The sequence below is a fragment of the Rhinolophus hipposideros genome, assembly GCF_964194185.1.
Source record: "Rhinolophus hipposideros genome assembly, chromosome: 6".
In the NCBI taxonomy this organism is placed as follows: Eukaryota; Metazoa; Chordata; class Mammalia; order Chiroptera; family Rhinolophidae; genus Rhinolophus; species Rhinolophus hipposideros.
This window is the reverse complement of record NC_138052.1, coordinates 76,914,736-76,933,610: the sequence shown is the minus strand read 5'-3', so window position 1 is coordinate 76,933,610 and position 18,875 is coordinate 76,914,736. Positions and strand designations below refer to the sequence as shown.

Below are 18,875 nucleotides of genomic sequence, written 5' to 3'. Positions count from 1 at the left end.
ATTCCTTTCTGGAGGCTCTGAGGGAGCATTTGTTTCCTTACTCATTCCAATTGTTACAATTCAGTTCCTTGCAGTTGCAGGACTGAGGTCCCTGTTTCCTTGCTAACTGTCAGCTAAGGGCTGTGCCCAACTTCTAGAATCCACTTGCATTCCTTGGTTCATGGCCTTCTTCTTCTTCTTCAAAGTCAGCAAAGCAATCAAGTCCTTCTCACATTTAGAGTCTCTCTCCTCCACTCCCCTTTTCTGTGACTTTTTTGTCTTCCTTCCCCCCTTTTAAGCGTCCATCCAGATAATCCAGGATGATCTCCCTATTTTAAGGTCCATAACCTTAATTCCATCTACAAGACCCCTTTTGTCATGTAACATAACATACACAGGCATAACACCAGATGTTAGCTGTGGACATCTTTGGGAAGCCATTATTCTGTTACCATAAGTACTATCCATTATAGGTCTCTAAATTTTTTAATGACCAATTACACTAACTGCAGCTGGGGATTTTTGTTCTCACTAATGTTCTGGATGTCAAGTTGTTTGTTCAGTTTTGAATAGTCAGCATAATAGAATCTCACACAAACACTGATCTCTACAGAAAAGAATTAGGCATAAACGTGAAATTAACTTCTTAGTGTCCACCATTATCACTTGGAAACAAATACTTGGTTTGCTTTGTGGATTGCTGAAGCAATAAGACAATGTCTCCCCTTGCCCACATTTTTTTTTTTAAACAGTCTCTCTTTGTTCACATAATAAAAGCCTGTGCTTTAAGTATCACAAGCAACCCAGGAATTCATTACACTGATTTCTGTTTCTGGTGCACAGTTTCATCTGCTCCTTTCCACCATTACCTGCTTTTTTGTTTGTTTTTCTCCTTGTTTAAACAGAGTGTAGTGAATCAATCTCACCCAACAACTTTGCCCTAGACATTCTTCTCTATCTTGATAGCATTCCATATGGACTCCCATCCATTCCCTTTGTCTTTAACAAGTCATGCACCCTGAACTATCCAATCCTTTACCAGATATCTATTGTGCAATCTACATAAACTGGACCTGAACACACATTCTTATGTTCTTGTAATGTTTCCCTTTAAAAATGTATGCTGTAATGCCATGTGAGATGTTCTGGCAAGAGTAAGTCACATGATAGAATAAGGTCTTCATAAAAGTCTAAAATCCACTGACCACTTTATTCTATAATTATGTAGTCTTTAAACTGGTAGGGAGAAAAATCTGATTTTTCCTCATGCTCTGAAAAGGACCATTTTGTAGTTCCCTACAAGATAACACCCCACACACCGACATACCCCAAAAATTCAGAAAACTAATAGTTCCCAAAATAACGTTTCTATAAATCATATTCATGTCTCTGGTTGTTTTATGACAAAGAGAATGATACATATTCACAAAAGATTGAAAAGATTGGGGAAGCCATGACCTCACAGATAATACAGAGATCTTAATTAATATCTACTCTTTTATCATCATTTCACCTCCTATGTGAGTAAATAATATCATTATTTAGCAAGAAACTAATTAATTGCTTGATGACTCACCAATCTCCCTTTATAAATTAACACCATTAATTACATGCCCTGTAATCTTTTGTATGTGCCAGGACAAAGTAATTCTTAGTGAAGCTTGTCAAACCATGATATTTACACAGAACAATCTAAAATTTGAAGTCTCTAACTTTGTCTCTTTTCAGTACTACAGTTACGCATAGCACAATGTGACAATACATTTGTAAAGTGGAACTGGGATCAGTACCATTTTGGTTTTTCTTTCTAAATACTTGAATAGTTTTATAACTAGGTATTTGCATTTATATTTCCTTTTCTTTCTTTCATAGACATGAAGAAAAATTTTATTTTTATTATAAATTTTTTTTCATAAACAAAATAGAGAATATTATATATTCATCATCTAGAATTGACACTTGTTAGTATTCTGCCATAGTTATTTCATCTAATTTATTTTTTGCTGTGGTATTTTAAAGTAAATTGCCAATAGCATAACAGCTTACTCCTAAATATTTTGATATGCATATCTCAATTTTAGAAAAATTTGGAAATGAAAATTTCTTAGATTACCTAGTGATATCAAAATGTCATTCTACTTTTGTACACATACAGTGAAGAAATTTGGAGTCAATTTACATACAATTAGACATTTTTCATTGAAATATAGGCCAAAGTTTGGCCAGCTTTAATTCTATCCTATTTGTACGGAGAAAAAGAAAGTATCTTTTCTCTTTTAATATTTACTCATCTACACGTTTCACATGATTCCCACCTTCACAAATTTTAGACATTACAATAGGATTACATTCAAATCACTTACTCTTTTCATGTGTAGCTCTTGTGATGTGTGACTGATTCACACTTGCTTGCCTTTACCCATCCTATTCCCTCTGCCAGGAATGTCTTTTTACTTCCTCCTCTACACACCTAATTCCTATCCTTTAATTTTAAGATGAGATGAAGACTCCTCTTATCCCTTCCCAATGAATTAAGAAGGTTTTTCAGTGATTCCATAGTTGTGGTACCTCTGGTGTTAATAACACCATACTGAACTGTGTTGGTTTTTCTTACTACCGTGTATCATCATCTCCATGGGGCAAAGACAGAATCTGATTCATTTTTTCCAGCGCTTAGTACAGAAGCAACACACTGTGGGCACACAACATATTTGTTGAACTGTTAAAGGGACTCTGAAGATGATAATGTTGGACTAAGTAATCTCGGAGATATCTTCTAGCTCAAAATTTCATGATGCTTCATAGAAAATAGTTCATTCGGCCCTCATAGATAATAATCCTTATAAATTCCTCTGTGGTGACGTGGTCCTTCAGTATTCTTTAGAGGTCGCATGAGCGATTCCCCTTTTTGACACTATTAGTCTGGTCATTCAGACAACTGCTTCCTAGTACAACATACCTACAAAGGCTGAATTAATATAAAAATCTTGTTTCTTAAAACATGGCTTAGCTGGCTGTAAATTAAAAAGAATAAATCTGAGGCCAGAAATTATGCCATAGGATCAGGAAGCACTGTATTTGTGGCTTTTCTAAGCTAATTACGAAAAGAATTAAATACAATGTGTAGCTCCCAAACCAGCAGGGAGATGAAGGATGAAATAAGGAAAAAAGTCTCAATCAGTTCAAAAGAAGCCAAAAGAAGGCAGGGGTGGGTAGTGGAAGGGACACATAGGAAGAGCTGGTGAAATTAAAAGTCCAAATAAAGTGGTAGAATTGATGGAAATATATATTAATAACCACAATTAACATAATTGAGACAAAGTCTTCAGTTAATAGACAAAGATTATGAGAATGAATAACAAGAAAAAGCCCATGTTTGTCTTATTTATAAAAGATACTACCAAAACATAAGTGTACAGAAATGTTTAACAAAAGAATGCAAAAAGATAAAGAGTTGTTTAATGGATATAGAGTGTCAATTTGTAAGATGAAAAATATCTGGTGGCTGGTTGCTCCAGATGTGTTGTTAATATACACTTCTACTGGACTGTACACTTAAAAATGTTGAAGATGGTAAATTTCATGTTACATGTATTTTGTCACAATTAAAAACCTTTTTAAAGGATGGGAAAAGATATGTAAGGCAAATGTCTACCGAGAGAAAAAAACTAATGTTGCCTATTAACATTGTTATCTTTTACAGAATAATTTATATTACATATATTTACTTGTATTTAATAGTTAAAGCAAAAGTATACTAGAGATAAAGAGGGTTGCTTCATGTTGACAATTGTTTAATTCACCAAGAAATACAACACTTCTAGACTTGTGTATACCTAATAACATATTTTCAAAACATATGAAGCAAAAAATTCACCATCCGTAATGGGAGACTTTAAAATATAACCTCCGACAAGAATAGGTCAAGCAGATGAAAAATCATTATGGATACAGAATACGTGAACCATACAACCAATAAACTTAATCTAGTGAACACTAAAACGATGTACTCAGATAGACAATACACATGCCTTTGAAGGCCACGTGGAACATTTATCAAAATTGACCACTATACAAACCAGTAAGTCTCAACACATTTTTAAAAATCAGTGTCACACAGACCACATTCCTTGATAATAATCAATTGAGAAATCAATCACAAAACTTTTTTTTTTAATATTTTGTGACTAGTATGAAGCAGATACCAAACTACATATTTTATTATGGGGCGTATTTTTAAGGACATTATCTGCTGCATTCAGACTGCTGGGAATTTAGGGGGCTCAGTAAATAGTATTTCCATTCCCAGCTGAATTTGGAACTATTTGAGAAATTACATAAGGAGTGAAGCAGTAGGAGATCAAATAATCACTTTATTAAGAAAAAAGTGTTTGGGAGAACATGGCCTATGTACATATAAATGGGCTTGCTTATTTTCTCCTCTGACTTTTATATACTACCAAGAATTACAGGCAATACCCACAAGGACAGAGCCTGCCCCTCCAAGCTTATTGCATGATCAAGGATAAACCTGTATGTATGCTCTATGCAGGCAGACAGATCCCAAAGAGAGGCCAGAGGAAGAGGCTGACAGGCACAGTTCCTATTCCCAAACCCACAAATCAAGCAAGTCACTCCTTCCATATGGAGGGAAAAGCTTGTGGGTTAAAGAGATGGCAAGACCCTCATTCTACTACACACCCTTCCACATGGAAACATGGAATCACTGATGAGGGTTTCCCTAATACTATCTAAGGAGGGAAATTTGCAATCTTTATGCGGACTGGGGTAGGGGCACAAGGAGGACACAATTTTCTGAGCATCTTTACCTCCTTCCTGGAGCTGAGCTGTGATGTTGAGTTCACACTGTACTTTAGCTTTCAGCACAAGGACAATCTGTTCTTCTATAGTGATGGTGCCATCAGAATCCAGCTGTAGAGATGAACAAAACATAAACAGTAAAAAACATTATCACAATCTTTTTTTAAAGCCATGATACAAACTTTCATTATTTTACCTTCTAATACAATTGAAAATTAAAGTTTTGATACGAAGCTATCTGAAATAATCCTTCATCTGAATCAAAATTCAAAATCCATCAATGTATAAGATTTTAGAATAATCTTTTTACCTAAACTGCCTAAAGAAAAAAAAAAATCGCATACTAGAAAATTTTCACATAGCTAATTATATTAGGTATAATATAATTAGAAAAAATAATTAACAGATTGAAAATGTCCTAAACTGTTACAGAGACCCAATATTTTATTAATTCTCTTGCAATATGTCAGTTACAGCACATAGAAAGAGAATGAACTAGATGACTAAGGATAGCTCTAGTGAAAAATTATCATGATGGGGCTGCCGGGTGGCTCAGTTGGTTAGAGCCAAGCTCTGAACAACAGGGCTGCCGGTTCGATTCCCACGTGGGCCAGTGAGCTGCGCCCTCCGCAACTAGAGTGAAGACAACAACCGACCGCTGAGCTGCCCCTGAGCTCCCAGCGGCGGGATGGCTCAGTTGGTTAGCGCGCATGCTCTCAACAAGATTGCGGGTTTGACTACAAGGTTGCTGGTTCAACTCCTCAACCCCCCACAACTAGATTGAAAACGGCAACTGGACTTGGAGCTGAGCTGCGCTCTCCTCAGCTAAGATTGAAAGGGCAACAACTTGACTTGGCGCTGATGGGTCCTGGGAAAAAACACACTGTTCCCCAATAAAGTCCTATTCCCCTTCCCCAATAAAATCTTTAAAAAAATATATATTACCAGGAAACCTTGGGCAAATCACTCAACATCTTTAGATTCGTCATAGACCTAAACATGCACTTGGCCCAAGAATCAGAGAAGTTAACAGAGGACCCAGGGAAAGGTAGAGCAGTTGCAGGCCTGGCTGCTGCCTCTCTCTAGTGAGATGAGCCAGCAGATAAGCAATAACATGTGTGAGATACAAAAGTGCCTGCCTTGACCTTCTGACAATAAAAAATAAAGTGGCTGCTGCTTCACCTCTGCCCTCCAATGTTCATGAAAAAATGTCTCTTGTAGCTCACCCTACCCAGAAACATAAAAGGAAAAGGATTCTGGGAAATACAGTTTAACATAGCCAACTTGACACATTACAGAGCCATCAAAATCCACCTCTGTCAACTTGGCACCCATACACATCTCTCTAAACCACTTAATTTCCAGCAAATTCAATAACAAAGTCATGCTTCCATCTAACATGATACAATTCATTTGGTACCAAGAGTGATTCTAGAGGAACAGAATTTTAAGGAGGGAAAAAATCTGTATTTGTCAACTATGGTTCTGTAGCAAATTAATGCAAAACTTTATGCTTAAAACAATAATATTAATTGTTTAAACAATTAATTCCTACATGGGCTTAAAACACTAAATATTAATTATCCCACAGCTTGGGAGAGGCTTAGCTGGGTGGTTCTGGCTCAGAGTCTCTTATGAGATTGCAGTCAAGACTTTAGCCATAGATTCTGTCACCTGAAGACTTTCCTGGGACTAGATGACCCATTTCCAAGATGGCCCACTTACATGGCTATAGGCAGAAGGCCTCAGTTCCTCAGTGGCTGATGGGAAGAAGCCTCAGTTCTTCACCACATAATTCTCTCTCTGGGTGCTTGAGTGTCTCTACAGCCTGTCACCTGGATTCCCACAGAATGACTGATTTCAGAAAGAAAACAAGGAGGAAACCACATGCCTTTTATGATCTAGTCTCAGATGTGACTCATGATTAATCCCATCATATTTGTTCAAAGCAAGTCACCAACTCTCACTCAAAGGGAGACAAATTAATCTTACAGGGAGGTATTCAAAAGCTTGTAAATATATTTTTAAACAACCACACAATTTTCTGCAAGGGATCATCTATTTCCTAGAAAGAGAATACTCAGTATTGTGTGTTCTGCAGATTTATTAACAATAATAAGGTCCAGAGCTTTGCGTTTGTGTTTTCGGTTAGGGACGCAGAGATTCTTAAATCAAATGAGATGATAAAACGTTTATCTACGTAACACACTCCCTATAATCCCACATCTTTAATTTGCAAATACCACACTTTAATTTCAGGCTGCAAATACACTTATTCTCTAGAATCACTACTTAAGCAACATGGAAAAACAAGCCTTTTTATCTTGTTCAATAAGATATAATGGACAGAACATTAGAAATCAAAAGATGTTTATAGCATTAACTAAAGGAAGTACACTTAGATGTTATTGATAATTATGATTTTAAATTATGTTTTTTTATCTAACACATAAAATAATAGACTGAGAGGTTAAACTGAAATGTAGGATACAGAAAAATGTATAAGAACTAGTTAAGTATCAAAAAATTATATTATTCCTGAAAATCATGAGTTTATTATTTTCTAATATATTTATAATATAAAGAATAGCTCAATAAATAATCAGGTATATAGTTTCAGAGATTGCCAGATAATATGCATAGGTCAATGGCCACATTAATTTTAATGTGCTTTTTTTTCATGAAAAGAGAGAATAATCAAAAACTAATTTGGGAGGTTGGCATACAAAACAGAATTTAACTATAAGGCTAACACAATGCAGATTCAGAGTTCTAAGTAAGCACACTAAAAGTGAGCCATAAAATCTCACATGCCATAAAGGGAGAATGAAATGAAAACACATGTGTCATCTGAGTGGGCACGGAAGAGAAATTGACTTCTTCCCCATTCATTGTCCAAAAAGTCAGGTACCATCCAAATTGCGTCCATTTTTTTTTCCTGACTATTTTTTCAGCTCAGTAGTTACCTTCTTTGACTTAAATCCTCGAAAACTCTGGGGACGATGTGACCAGGTTGCAGAACTATAAATTTTTAACTCAGAGAAATTTGACTTCAATATCAAACATGAGCATTTCAAATCACTCCTTGTATCATTTTTACTTGAACAAATACATTTTTGTTTCCTTTTGTGCATATATGGCCCTTTCACTGGCATAACCTTTACAGGAACATAAGCTTTTATAAACTACAGCTGTTAAAGATATTTTGTTCTAAAAAAATGTGGCCCTTTTAACTCAGGAGCCAGTTTGATTAGGATGTGCTAATTTGTAATCTGTTAAATTGATCTCTGGTCATTTCAGGTGAGAGTAAGAAAATGCTTAACATCTTTTATATTGCTTTCTTTTCCTCCTTTGTTACAGATACATGTGTTCTTCACCACAGCGAGCCATTAAAATCATAGTTTACTTAAGTAAAATCATAGTTTACTTAAAACTGAAAAGCACTTTTCATACTCGATATCTCCTACAATGTTTCATATTCAATATCTGCTTCAATGCCCACTCTTCAAGGTTACTCCAAAAGCAATAACTGCAACCAAAACAAAGTGGTATGATTAGAAAAATGGATGTTAGCAATTTTTCCTGGGCAAATGATCATTTACGATTTGAAATAAAATGTTGAATTTCAATCTGTCACATACTTGATAGGTAAAAGAAGCCTAATTTGATTATGTGTATCTTATTAAAAGTATCTAAAGTTGTCATTAGAGATACTAACTGCTAATGTAAGAATATGTAAATTTTCATAATTACAACATGTACACTTACTTCATGTTAAAGTAAACATGAATCCATAAATTAGATGTATTTAAAAAATAAGCATTCTGAAACTTCTACTTCCAGTACAATGGAATACATGTACTTTCCTCTATTCCTCCCAATAAGTACAACTAAAAACTCTGGACATTATATATAAAATGAACATAAGACAATTCTGACTGGCGGAGAGCAGAAAGCAGACCAGCTAGGACTTCAGATCCTGAAGAACAACACAGTGGGAAATTCTCTGGGTATACTTGTTGTCTCAATATTCCTGACTTGAATTTGTAGAAGCTGGCAGCTCTGAAACACCAGTAGGTGCTGACCAAAACAGAAAAAAAAAAAAAGTCTCAAGAAAACCCTGCTTCTATAGCAAAGAAAGGAAAGGGGCTGCCTGATAAGACAGAAAACTTTTAGACAATAACAGCATGACCCAAACACCACAGAAAACACTGTAATTCTATCCCAGTCCACACCAGCAAAGGTCAGGTGGAGAGCCCAGACTTCACCTTTGCCAGACTGTAAGGAGGTGCCCCTGCACCCTCCCCAGAGTGGTTTCAGAGCAAAATAGACAGCGGGCACTTCCACCACACTGGTCTGGAATGAGGCCCCTCAAGGTGCCCCCATCCTAGGTGTCAGTGGAGACCATGTGGGAAGCCTGGACTTCCACGGGACCTGACAGTAACAGATAACAGGGTTTCCCTCCATCTCCCCACTGGGGCAGAGTCAGAGAAGACCCAGTGCAGATAAGAGTCCATGTGGCAGCAACGAGGCCACTACACTGTGGTGCTGGTGAGACCACCCAGAAGCAAACTCACACCACCATCCATCAGTAACAGGGAGCTCTTCATCTTGGGTGTCCACAGGAGCTGGCGGGGGAACCTAAACTTCACCTCCACTGCGCAGTTACAAGGTGGAATTTCTTGGCACGTGTATGTAAATCCTCAGGTAGAGCAGGCTTTGGGAGACTGAGGAGACGTGATATTCATGAGGGCAGGGATTTGGGGTTCTGCACTTTTTTCAGTGAATCCTTTCTCTACCACTTGTCCTTGTTTGCCACACAATTGGTGAGGGACGGAATGGATATTGGAGAAAACCACCTTCTTCATAAGGTGGTTTTGAGGATTAAAGAAAATAATGCATATAGAGTGCCTAATGAAGTGTTTTTATATAATAAACGCTGTATAAAGGTTAACTGTTATACTGTTATTATCACCAGGTCTATACTTTTATCACCTTCTAAATATATTTGACCAAAATAAACTTACTGAAGAAAAAGGAAAAAAAAAAAAACGCTGAACATGAGAAACCTTGGGCAAACAGATCAGGCAGGACCTTCCCATCTCCAGTTGAGGATCTACCATCTACACTGCACAAATGTGGAAGTATAATGCAGACCAGATACATTAGAAAGAAGAAAAATGAAGAGATATTGCAGGAGGGGAGAGAGAAGTCATGACCAGAGGCAAAGAACTCATCTCTGCATTATTTGTAATTACTGGCAATCATCCAGATTAGAAGGTGTCTTAGTCACTTTAAGAGCCAGCACAATAAATATAATACTTAGCAGTCCAATGCAATTTTATTGAATTGAAAATGGAAAGACCTAGGGAAGAAAATTTTTAATTTATTTTAATTTAACTTAATTAGAGAGTATCTCCTATGCTCACAGAAAAGCCTTCCATTTACTCTTTACTGTTTGTGCTGGTTTAGCAGCAAGGTGCATTAGCACATTTATTCTACAAATATTTGCTGAGATCTACCATGGGGAAGATACTATCTACAGACACTATGGCAGAAGATAGATACAAAAGAAATCCAAGCCATGGATCTGGCCCTTGGGTAGGTCAGGAGGTACAATATGGCTCTCAGGCACATACTACACAGTTACCATGAGTGTTAAAAAACAATGCAATAGACTCACAAACAAAATGCCATTACTAATATGTTACCAGTTGGGTGGGAAACAGAAGTATGCTGTGTCTTTTGGATTGAATATAAAGGCCATTTTTGATGCTACACAAAGATTCTAGTTTTTCGATATCTCTAAGTTCAATTAATCAACATGAAAAATGTGCTTAAGTTTTGCTTACACAACTACCAAAAGTTTCTGGATATTGTGTCTTACAGACTTCAGTCATCTAGGAAATAAGATGCCCGAATCTCCGTTGAAAGGAGAAGTTCCACCTTGTCACTCATTATCTGCATGAGTGCCTTTCTGAAGGCAGATTCTCCGTGGTGTAGGCAGAATATGCAAGCTTAGACATATCTCATGCCCACAAAAGTGGTTTAAATCATTGTTAAACACAATCTTTGCTCTCAGAAAAATGTATTTTAAAAAATAACTGAAAACCTTTTTCTCACATAAAACACTGCTACTCTGATGATATAAATAGGGAAGTAACAAGTAGTATGTTACTCTCATTTAGGAAATTTCAGCCAGTTTGCAGTTTGACATAAATGGTTTCATAACAGAGAGGCAGAAGTTTATCTTCAGGAACTTGCATTACACATGCGAGTTTGTTCCAATCTTGTCACACAAATATTTGGCCAAATGGTTTTAAACAACATTTTTGTTTGTGTGCTAGATATTTTGATTTGTTATAAATCTATATGTTATTACTAACAAGAATATTTGATTTATTTACTAATTCAAGTAGCAACATATAATACCACTTTACCTATGATCATGCAAACATTTCACCAATACTTAATGAGCATCTACTGAGTACCATAACGCTGTAGAGAAATGATTAAAAATCATTTCTTGCCCTCAGTAGCCCAATATCTGTGATAGGAACTCATAACAACTAATAGGACTTGTTAAAAAGAAATAACATATCATTTATGACTAAAACTCATCCATGTTTTCACTCAAACTTTCTATACTAGCCTGACATTTAACAACGTAACAAAATTAGCAACGATGTTACATTAAAAGTCTACAGCAAATATTATACTTATTGATAAATCTGTAGAAACAGTCCTACTGAAGTAATAAATAAGATAAAAGGCCTGCAATAATTACTACCATTCAGTGTGATACTGGGAGTTCTAACTAACACAATATGATAAGACACAAGATAAAAAGAAATAACAGAGATAGATAATGAAGAAATTTGTTACTGTGCAGGAATAAACTTAGCACGTACAAATCAATCCATAAAAATAATAGAGGTTCTCTATACCAGCCAGAAGTAATTAGGAAATGTAATAGAAATTATGATAATGATGACGATAATAACAATCGTCAACACACACGGCAAGCAAATTCTGTGATAGGCAGTACTTTAAATGCTTCTCCTGAGGTTTGCATGTAATCCACACACCAACACGATGAATTTAGCCTTAGGTCATCCCCATTTTGTAAATCAAGAAACTGAGTTTTGGAGATGTTAAGTTACGGCTAAAGGAAAGAGATTCCAAATTCATTTCTGATAACAAAGTCCATGATCTTAAACATTTTACATAGTTCCCTCTCCCTCCAGAAAGCTATAATCTACTTTCTTTATAAAATTCCATCAGCCAATGGAGTAACTGCCAAATTCAAACTTAGCCTGCTTGTCAGTTCCTACGGTAAGAGAGCTCTGGAAACACCAAATCCTCATAAAGGTATGCTTTATCAGCTGTGTTCTTCTCTCCATCTTCATGACCAGATAGATGCAGGTCCCATTGCATCATTTGTACCCAAGGCAGCCACCTCTGCCCCTTAGAACACAATGACCTTTTTAAAATTAAAATAAATGATTAGAGACTTGAATTCCAAGTAGGATCAAAGAGGATGAATTTTCTCAGAATGAAAGAAATACAAATTAGATTATTCAAACAGGTATAGAGAACCTACCACCCAAAGTCACCATGCCAATTGTCACAGAGGGTTCCAAATCGTTTATTAATCCCTTTCCCCTGTGAATTTATAATCCATAGGTAATCTTATTGAACGCCATTTGCATGCTCTTTTTCAAACAAGTTTGCCAGCCCTTTCAATGCCATTATACTCTCACTGAGAACATTATTCACATATGTGGTTTCAGGTACTCCCTACGAAATGATAATGCTCAATCCAGAGCTTTTCTCAAGCTCCATAATCCAATATCCAACCTTCTAGTAAATATGTCACAGGCTCCCCATCACTCAGCTTATCTAAAAATTTGACTTCCCCATACCTGCCCCAACCATTCTTCCTTCAGGTTAATGTACCTTGTAACCATCTTTTGATTCCAGCTGCCTCCTTGCATCTCCACTTCTACAAGAACACACCAATGACTATCAGGATGGCTGAAGCTGCTTTCTGATTAGTTGCTCTGTTTTCAAATGACTTCTTCAAAGGGGGAGATAGATTTTAATCAAGTACTCATATTAATAAATGTAAGATTATAGCATCTGTCAGTATTAGGAATAAAATGTCCATCTGGGCTCTGAAGAAGAAACCATAAGGAGTAGAAGAAAGAGTTGTGGGCAGACAGAACAGCCTTGCAAAATTCACACACATACACACACACACACACACACACACACACACACACACCATTTAAAAGTCTTCAGTGGCTCCCAATCACGTTAGAAATAATTTCAATCTAATAATCATTCCATTTAAAAAGCCCTTTAGTAATTGGCTAGTAAAAAAGAGAGGATATTTTTATTATCAGACACCTTAAGGCCTTTATCTGTTTGTGTATTTTTAAATTCAATACTCTCATGCTTTATGAGAAAAATGCCATTATTGCCCTCATTTTAGAAGGGAGGAAATGGAAGCTCAAAGAAGTGAAATAGACTGCCTAAAGTCGCATTGCCATTCAAAAATTTAAAGAATAACTCAGAGAAAAGGCAAAAATTAAACACAGAGGAAAGAAAGGAGATGTATTCTAGCAGATGACAAAACCAACTGAAGCTCAAGATAGGAAATAAATGGAATGTATGAATGTTAGTTTAAAATGATCTATAACCAGAGGGTAAGTGGGGAGGGTAAAGGGAATCCAATATATGGTGATGGAAAGAGAACTGGCTCTGGGTGGTGAACACACAATGTGAGATATAGAGAATGTATTACAGAATTGTACACCTGAAATCTATGTAACTTTACTAGCAATTGTCACCCCAATAACTTTAATAAAAATAAAATAAAATAAAAATGCTCTATTTTTCTTCACAAAGAATTGAGGAATTTCTGAGGATATGACACCTACTCTCCGTACATTGCCAAGAAAAAGCCACATCTGGCTCCCATCCATCTTGCTGCTTCTGGGCTCCCAGAGCTAAAGGAACTACACACAATTAGCACAGTCGCAATGAGAAGGCAAGCCCTCAGGGATACAAGGTTTCCCCATAACTAGAAGACAAATGGAAACAGTCCTGGCTGTCAACAAGAAAGAAGAACCAACCAACCATTGGATCTATGACATAATAGGGCTTGTGGAAATAAGCACAATATAGTCAAGAAAGTAGTCAAGCTTCAGTTTGATTTTGCTAAGGGTGGTCCCCTAGCTTACCATCTTGGAGAAGCTGCCTATGCCCCAGTTATGTCTTCATTCTTAAATCTACCGATAATGGCTTGTTGGTAATTCCATCTATTATCACCACAATTTCCAATTAATATGAGAGACTGAGATACAGAATGTAGGTTTACTTGCTTTACTGATTGATTGATTGATTGATTGATTGATTGATTGATTATCAATCCTCTTTTATCTCTATACTTACTCCTACTTCTCTACCTTCCCATATGCAACCATTCATATGAAATATACATACACATATATCTTTTATCTGAATATGTTAATACAATATGTATTGCTGTTTTATGGACAGGTATTTGAATGTGTCTAAATGGTACTATATCATCTATCTCATTATTTCTGTGCCATATCTTATCTTGTTTTAAAGATCTCATTCATGCTACTTTGTGTACATGGAATCCATTGCTTTATATTGCTGCATAATACCCTACTATGAACACCCAGATTGTCCTCAACTCTCTAACACCAACGAATTATTGCAGTAACCATTATGGACTTCTGTGAAAAATTCCTTGGGATATATACCCAGGAGAGGATATTGCTGAGACAGAGGTGTGCACATATGTAACTTAGCTAAGTCGTCCCCAACTGATCTCCAATATGAGGGTCTCAATCTGAGGGGTGGGTTCTAGAGTAGAAACCAGAGTGTCAATTATGGCTACTCTACTTGTTAGCTGTGTGACTTGAGAATATCATGTAACACCTCTTAGCCTTATTTTCTCCTTTATAAAGTGTGAACAATTACAGTGCCTATCTCATAAAGTTACAATGAGAATTAAATGAGACAATTAAATAACAGATTCAAATGCTTAGCACAGTATTTGGCACATGGTAAGTAAATAAATATTGTCACTAATTATCATTTTTTTTCCTCACCCAGTAAGAGATTTGGGATTTTCCAGTAGACTCTGCATCTTCACACCAGGAGGTCAACAGAGCTCATCTTCCTCACCATATAGAGTAAGAGTAGAGATCGTGTTTCATACCCGAGGAGGTTGCACATTATCAGAGGAGGACTTTGAACGCAATTTTCCGGGTTCTAATGCTCCTTGCCCTGCACCAAACTGTCCACGACAGTGTTAGTATTCTACGTAAACAAAAAGGAGCAATAACTAGAAAACAAAACCTGAGCACTGGTATCTCTCACACTTGGTATACTCCATGGAACTTAAGTACTTCCACTCAACATGTCATGAGCTTCTGGGAATTTTTTCTAGTTGTAGTGATGGATTTGTACTCACTTCCCTGCGCACACACACACTCTCTGAGAGCCACACTAATCTGCAGCCATAAAGCATGGAGAAGGTGACTGAAGCCCATGGGGTCAGCCCACTCTCAAGCCCAGCAAAACCAGTGTTGTTCTTTGATAATTTTGTAAGGAAGGCAGCCATGCAGGTACACCACTGAGACAGTCCTTCGAGAAAGTACCAGCCATTTGTCTGTAAGGAGTGCAGTTGGCTGACAGACTCCAGCTGCAGTGCTTTTAAACATCTATCTCAGCTTTGCAGCCAAGTCTATGATCTTATAAACACTCACCAGCCAATGACTGAGCACGGTGGGAGTACTAGAGTCTGTCCACTTTATCATCATATGGGACTCTCCTGATGGGCAACCTTTTCCCCAGAGCTCTCCATGGGGTGGGCCAAGACGTTATCAAATTTGCATCCTGGTCTGAGGCTCTCCCTATCCAATCCTGCTTCTTCATCTCTTTATCTTTTACAGGCATTGTCATCCAGTAAATCTACTGCACCCCTGATTCCATTTAAGAGTCTATTTCAGGAGGATGCATTGACACAGTAAAGAAAATACTACAGTGGTCCTCATTACCATGTGATAATCTGGCTTTAGGAAACGGATTGCTGTGCTCTGTAATAACATCTGATGTGCTAATGAATGAATTTTGAACTGTGCATCGAGGCAAAGTGTCTGCCAACCAAAAAACCACAGAGATCTTGAAAACAATTGACGAGTACCAGTCTATGATATCTATTTTGTGATGCAATCCAATATTTATTGAATATGAAAGAATTATTCTATACAAGCTACTTCTGCTTGGATGAGTTCTCTTTGTTCTTCTATCAATATATTTTTTAAATGTTTAAATATATGTATGTATTAGCTGGAAATAAAGATGAAGAAACTGAAACTCTGAGAAGGTGTCAATATGTCAATGTAAATCACTTTAACTTTCAGATTTTGTTTAAAGTGCCAAAAATGTAATATATTATCACAAATTGTCATTTTATACAAGTCTTAATGTAATAACATAAATGGAAATCAATTTAAAGCAGCGGGTCTCAACCGAGAGCAATTTTGCCTCCCAAGGGGCATTTGGCAATATCTAGAGACATTTCTGATTGCCACGACTAGTGGGAAGAAGGGGGGATACTACTGGCATCTAGTGGAAAGATTACAGGGACGCTGCTCAGTATACTACAATGTACAAGACAATCACACAACAAAGAATTATATGGCTTAAAATGTAACTAGTACCAAGGCTGAGAAACCTTGGTTGAAAATTGTAGAAAAGAATGCTCAATGGCCTGATTGTTTAATTGAAAGCTAAAAGAAAAGGAAATAGTCTGCCCATAATCCCATAGTGATTTTTTATTGTTGTACTAATCACTATCTTCCCATTTTCTTAGAAAAAAGTAATCTAGAATACTGAGCAAAATAAATGATTAGAGTTCAATTGCCCCTCATACAGGGGAGCAGTGTTTTTAAGCAGATTATTCAAATATCTTATGAGACTGAAATGCAGGAAATAATAGGTCGGGGAAAAGTAATTGCAGTTTTTGCAATTGTTTTTAACCTTTAAAGCCACAATTACTTTTGCACCAACCTAATACATTAGAGCTCACCAGAGTTTTGTAACTATCACCAAATTCTTTGAGTTTTTTTTCCATTCAGTCATAGTCCTGCTATTGGTGAATTTTTTTTTTAAGTTTGAGCATTCCCTACTCTTAAGTATCCATTGCAAATCTTATTAGTCAATGTATTACACACATATTGTTTGATTTTTCTTTTTAACAGAATAAGTTCACAGAAACATCCTGATCATGTTAGGTAAAGCCCAATATTTAGCATGGCACTATTTCCTTCAATTTATGTGGTTATGTAGTTAAAAAAGCAATTGCACTTTTAGAATAACTGAAATTTAAATTGGTCATCTAAGAGCTAAGAACATAGTATTCAGTTTAGATAGTATCAGGACATAATCAATGCCTAATTTTCTCGGTGAAAGAATTTAAAAGAAAAGAAGAAAAAAAAAATGTCGGGGCTGCATTCGACGGTCAAGGTGCGCTCCCTACCGAACAGGAGGGAGAAATAACGTTGATTCAGTTTAAATTCACAGTGCTCTTAAAACTGCCTTATACCCACCACCAGTACATCTGTTTCTAGCTCATCTGACGAGCTGAGTATAAACTCTACATTTTATTTGACAAACAACAAAAAAATGTGCGGATGAATTGTGACCTACACATTCGAGAGGCTCCATCGTGAACGATTGCCCAGAAAAATCTCTAAACAGTATTAGCAGTATGAAATGACAACTACCACTTATTCTTAACAACTGAGCTTTATTTAACACGATATGTTTTTTCATCTAATCTCCTTGCTTTGATGATACGTGATCCTGTATCAAGGAGAACCAGTTATCCTTTCAGACAGCGGTCACAATCAATCCTAAAAGTTTGAGTTCTCAAAAGTGACCGTCAATTACCAACAGACAAAAATAATTTGTATTAATTAAATTCGGACCAAGGATCCGAAGAGTAAAGAAAAGTTCCTTCACTTGCCAGCCTCGCCCTCCTCATCCAGCACCCCGGGACCCCTAAACATCCCCTTTGCAGATGCCAAGATGCTGGTCTGAACAGTGCCCGCCCAGGCAGGACTTCACTCACCTAAGCATATCTCTGCAGCATCACTAAACTCCTGTCAAAGCCTGGGGGCGGAAGCAGGTGCCCTGGGGCTCCGGCTCTTACCTGGGCTCCGGCGAGGAGGCAGCCGCCGAGCAGCAGCCACCCCCAGACGTGGGGAGACGCCGCCGGCCAGCCCATGTCCGGACGAACCCCAGCCAGGAGCAGGGACACTCTTTTCCCGGAGCCGAGGGAGAAGCTCCGTACTCGCGACTTGGCGGGCGCGGGACAAACTTGTGGCCGGAGCGCGGCGAGCTGGGGCGGCCGGGTCTGGGCCAGGGGATGCCCGGGGCTGGGCTGTCGGCGCCCGGACGTCTCGGATTCCAGTCCTGCGGTGGCGGCTCGCGGCTTAGGCCGGTCTTCGAGAGAGAGCCTCTCGCGTCCTGGCGGTGACTCGCGCGGCCCTGGCCGCTGGCGGGAGGGGCGGCCCCCGCGCCCCCTGCAGGAGCCACGAGGAGGAGCTAGCGCTCCTTCTCCAAGTCTCTGCTTCCTGCAGCCCAGGGGACCCGAGGACAACGGATCCAGTTCGCTGCTGCCGCCACTACCAACTCACACCATCTCTCTGTCCGGGTTCCAACGCCCTGTCTCTAGAAGCGCCCTGGGTCCTCAGGAAATGGCCTCAAAGTTCCCTGCAGTCCAGACACGCGCTGACCACCCCCTACGGGAGGCATTGGACAGCGTGGTTCAAGGTTTCCGCGGCCAGGAGCGTTCTGCATCCGCGACTGTGTGCTCACCAGTCTCTACAGCCCTCTACAAAGTTCTCTGCTTTCTCTGCTTTCCTCCTAACTATAATAATACCCCGTGTGTGTGTGTGTGTGTGTGTGTGTGTGTGTGTGTGTGTGTGTGTGTGTGTGTGTAACAGAGAGAGAGGGGGGAGAGA

At 38.0% G+C, this 18,875-nt stretch overlaps 1 protein-coding gene across 2 annotated transcripts in view; it reads right to left on the bottom strand.

The window, feature by feature from the left end:
- The window catches only part of PTH2R (parathyroid hormone 2 receptor), a 55,654-nt gene extending 37,234 nt beyond the window's left edge, over window positions 1–18,420 (bottom strand). For both annotated transcript variants that reach the window (XM_081050568.1, XM_081050569.1), the window contains exons 1-2: window positions 18,062–18,420; window positions 4,809–4,911 (exon numbers count right to left, since the gene is read on the bottom strand). In XM_081050568.1, coding sequence (XP_080906694.1) covers window positions 4,809–4,911; window positions 18,062–18,136 — 178 coding nt within the window. In that variant the 5' untranslated portion in view covers window positions 18,137–18,420. The remainder of the gene's footprint in view (window positions 1–4,808; window positions 4,912–18,061) is intronic.
- Between the last annotated feature and the right edge of the window lie 455 nt (window positions 18,421–18,875).